The 4,473-nt window shown below is 34.4% G+C and overlaps 1 protein-coding gene across 1 annotated transcript; it reads left to right on the plus strand.

Moving 5' to 3' along the window:
- The first annotated feature begins 1,621 nt into the window (after positions 1-1,621).
- Positions 1,622-3,746, plus strand: LOC107668424 (mamu class II histocompatibility antigen, DR alpha chain-like). Its single transcript, XM_016460292.1, has 4 exons — positions 1,622-1,727; positions 2,146-2,391; positions 2,526-2,804; positions 3,188-3,746. Exons 1-4 carry the CDS (start codon positions 1,670-1,672, stop codon positions 3,307-3,309), a joined length of 705 nt encoding a protein of 234 aa, XP_016315778.1. The 5' UTR covers positions 1,622-1,669; the 3' UTR covers positions 3,310-3,746.
- The last annotated feature ends 727 nt before the right edge of the window (positions 3,747-4,473 follow it).

The raw sequence follows: 4,473 nt of genomic DNA on the forward strand, positions 1-4,473 counted from the left end.
ACACAAGATTCATTTTTTTTCTCAAACCACTAAAAACAGAGTAGTCGTTCAGCTCCCAATTGAAACAGTGGTGCTAAAATAATGTAAATAAAAAAATGAAAGCAAAATCAAACATATGCACAAATGATAACTAACTTGAACAGAAAAGCAATATGACTCATTATGTAATGGCATAAACTCAAAATGCCATCTAGTGGCCAAAGGTCCAAATTAAAATGACAGTAAATGTACAGAACAGACCTTATTCAGAGCAGCGCCATGACAGATATGAAAGCGAGGCTGTGAGGGATAGACTTACCTTGTTTTTAATAGTGTCCACTCTACAAAGCTGTGTAAAGCTCCTAGATCATTTATAATTTTCAACATCTCATGTTGTCTGGAGTTTTTTGTCTACTGAAATTTCTTGGAAAGATATATTTTTAGTTTTTGTCAGCAGAACAATCCGCAAACACATTAATTAACAGTACAGCCCACTGACGAGATGTCAAAAATCTAAATCAAAGATGGTGCTGTTATGAATAAGGTCTGTGGCAGCTTTACATAATTTCAGGTTTTCCTAAAGGCTTACAGTGTTGTCCAATGGTTTTGCTGAAAAATATTGGTTTTGTGGTAGCTAAGATACAAGAAAATGTATACATTTTTTAAAACTATAAACACAAAAGCGAAACGTGCAGGAAATGTAACATTTAATTAATTTACTTGTTGTGATTTATGGTGATTACATTAAAATGATGTTGCAGTTTGAAAATGTGTAGAGGTTACTCAAAAAAAAAAAAAAAAAAAAACTATTGTAGTTAGAGTTGATGTTAGTTCATTTATCCATTCTCCAAACATCTTGTCCTATGTATGGTAAAGGAGATGCTGGAGCCTATCCCAGCATCTCAGACAGATGGCCAGTCCATAAAATACATATTCACACTCCTACAGGCAATTTCGAGTCTCCAATTCACCTGTCCTGTAAGTCCTATACAGTGGGGGAAACCAGAGCACCCAGAGAAAACCCACAGAGGACATCTAAACTCTAGGCAGATTAGTATTGTTTCAAATAAATCCTGGACACCATTTTAAGTTGTCTTATTTTGAGGTTTCATCTCTGTTCCCACGCACACAAACATGCACAAGTCAGATTAATTAAAATGTTCCTGTCCTCAAAAGTAACCCATGCATTACTGCATACTGTTGTTGTACATTTACATGTATACGTTTCTTGTTTGTTTATTTATATAGCACCATTTAAAACACAACTGAGGTTGAACCAAAGTGCTTTACATAAAAAGTACAAGAATGAAAACAAACATCGACAACATAAAACACCACTTCAATCATTGTATGCTACCAACATTAGATGCGCTTTCAACAGTTTCTTAAAAAATTGACAGTGATTTGGCAGACCTGATCAGCAGGGGCAACTCATTCTACATGTTACAACTGTATATTAAAAAGTCATGCATATAAAGTAAACTATATGTGGCAGCTGGTTACTTGTGTAAATGTAAAACAGGAAAAAAAATTGTTTTGCCAAGATACAAGAATATCAGAGCGAGGGATGATTTTGATTGGTTGAGGATTATGAGGCTGCTACATGAGCCATGAGGCGGAGTAAAGACCTGCTATCATCAAACAAAGAAAAGAGTTTGTGTAGTGTTTGTCCCATTTAGATCTGAGAAAGATGGAGCTCTATGTATTTATGTTCATGCTTGCTGCACTTGTTTCTTCTGAGAACAAAGGTAAGCCAGTGGATTCTCATTAGTTATTAAAAGACACCATTTTCATCATGTTTATCTGTATTCAAGAAATACTGATATGTAGTATACTTCCTTAAGGGTTAAATGACTGGGGCATGAAATAATAATAATTCTGTAATAATATTTGATTTTTGAATTATAGCATAATATTCTATAATTAGACAAGGCTGAGACAGAATAATCTCATTTCAAAAATTGTGAACAGTTTATACTCAAGTAATTTTTAATGAAAAAGAATAATGAATAAAAAATTACCAATCATTATCAAAAATCATGCATGTGCAAACGGTATGAATACATCTCATATTCGAAACGTTCGATATTTACTTTTCTCATGTTACTCTAGATGATAATGTATTGTTTTATCAAGCTAATACTTGTTTTTGTTTGTTTGTTTTAGTTGTTCATGAGGATTTTTATATGAATGGATGCTCTGATACAGAGAAAGAAAATATGTATGGAATGGATGGAGAGGAACTGTGGCATGCAGATTTCATTAAAGGAGTAGGAGTAATTACTCAGCCTGACTTTTCAGATCCCCTCGGCTATGATGGATTTTATCAGAGTGCTGTTGGTAATGTAGAAACCTGCAAAGCAAACTTAGCCGTAGCTATCAAAGCTTATAAAAATCCACAAGAGAAAATGGGTAGGCTATGCATTTGAATTACATTTAATTATATAACAACTGTGTATTAGTAACAACTTCACTTTTTTTTTTTTTAATTGTCTCTCAAATGCTTGAAATAATAACAGAATCCGTGCCTCTGCCTGTGTTTACAGACAAACCTCATACTTCCATCTATGCTGAGGATGACGTGGTGCTGGATGTTGAGAACGTCCTCATCTGTCATGTGAGTGGATTCTTTCCTCCACCTGTCAGAGTCTCATGGACTAAAAACAATGAGATTTTGACAGGGGACAGTCTAAGTCAGTATCGCCCAAAAGATGACGGCACTTACAACATCTTCTCCAGTTTGACGTTCACACCTGATGAGGGAGACATTTACAGCTGCACTGTGAACCACGTAGCTCTCGATCAACCTCAGACCAAAACATGGGGTGAGTGTGTGTGTGTTTTGTATAGAATCACTGGACTTATTGATTTCTATTATTTATTTTTCCACAATTGTTTTCTACAGATGATTTATTACAAATATGTATATAGTAAAATAAAATTGATCATTGATGTGAAAGAGTAGCAGCCAAAAATGAAATAGAAATTGTGGAGATATTAGTGTCAGCTATTTTTAATTTAGTCTTAGTCCTGTGTCGAATGTAACTTTTAGTTTTATTTTCATATTTAGTCAGTCAACCTGTCCTGTTTTAGTTTTAGTCAAGTTTTAGTCATAGATTTCGTTAACGAAATTGACACTAGGAGATATAACATTGAAAAATTATACATTATTAAAAATGCATAAATTGTTTCTATGTGTGTCTCCTAGAAGTGGATGTTGCAGTGCCTGGTGTTGGTCCAGCTGTGTTCTGTGGAGTGGGTCTGTCTCTTGGACTGCTGGGAGTCGCTGCTGGAACTTTCTTCCTGATTAAAGGAAACAACTGCAACTGACATCCCAGATATGGAAGCAAACTTTATAAAGAAAGTGTATATAGTGTGTAACAGACCCTGCAAATGAAACCTGTTTCACTTGACACCAGAGGAATTTAAAACAGTGATATGTGCGTTATTCTGACACTCATCACACTGGTAACAATAAACATCTTAGGTGTTATATATAAACAGATTCATTGACACATAAACTTCAATGTAATCTTTAACAACATTAATAATGCCTGATATTTTTATTAATGCACCAATGAGGCAACATCTTTGCTTGAAACACATACAGAAAAGGCTTAAAATGGTAGATTATCTTTTTGCTAATACATCACATTTTCAGTTCATCCAGAGGGATACCTGGAGAATGGACTTTTTATTTGATATAAACTGTTAGTTATTCTCTGTTTGATCTCTCATAGTCTTCATTGCTTCATTGCTGGATCAATTCAAGTCTTTTCCCACAAATATTATAGCATTCTTAAAAATCGTGCTACTGTGTGCTAAAAAATAACGTAGAAATTGTTTTTAAATTTTGAATTTTCTGTCAATGTTGTAATCAATTTGAAGTCAATTTTACAAGGTCTTGTAAGTTTTCTGACGTACACTCCAAATAAAGATTCTCTATTTTGATTTCACTTGTGATTTTATATTGTGTTGTCTTCTATATAACTGCTCCAAGGCAAGGTACACTCAAAAGCCTATTAGATGGGGCTGTCCATAAAACAACAGACAGATGGCTGTATGTGTTGAAAGACAGAGGAACAGACGAGAATAGAATAGACCAGAGGATCAAAAACAAAATTATATTTAAGAATGACCTACATAAATATTGGAGCCAATATCTAGATGTATGCTTTTGGCAGCCGCTTTTATCCAAAGTGACATATTGCATTCAAGGAACAAATATTATCAGTTCTTGCTTTCCCTGCAAATCGAACCCTTTACTCTGTCATTGTTGGCAACATGCTCTTCTGTTTGAGCTACAGGAAAGCTAAGTTTCTCTTGAAATAGCTGAAATCCTTTCATTCATCTTCTGTATAAAATAGTGACGATAATAGTGATAATAAAGGGAGTTAACTAGTTAACTAAGGTTTGGGCCAGGTCTCAACCAATCACCTAAATTCCCAAAAATGTTATATCAGGCCACTCCTTACAGAACTGTTTGTCTCGTTT

Source organism: Sinocyclocheilus anshuiensis, unplaced genomic scaffold (genome assembly GCF_001515605.1).
Source record: "Sinocyclocheilus anshuiensis isolate Anshui unplaced genomic scaffold, SAMN03320099.WGS_v1.1 scaffold20522, whole genome shotgun sequence".
Lineage (NCBI taxonomy): Eukaryota > Metazoa > Chordata > Actinopteri > Cypriniformes > Cyprinidae > Sinocyclocheilus > Sinocyclocheilus anshuiensis.

Bases quoted from the DNA above. Each gene is read 5' to 3' on its own strand.
- LOC107668424 (XM_016460292.1), top strand. From the start codon at position 1,670: ATGGAGCTCTATGTATTTATGTTCATGCTTGCTGCACTTGTTTCTTCT. The intron at 1,728-2,145 runs GTAAGCCAGTGG...TGTTTGTTTTAG, and splicing joins TGTTTCTTCTGAGAACAAAG to TTGTTCATGAGGATTTTTAT. The intron at 2,392-2,525 runs GTAGGCTATGCA...CTGTGTTTACAG, and splicing joins AAATCCACAAGAGAAAATGG to ACAAACCTCATACTTCCATC.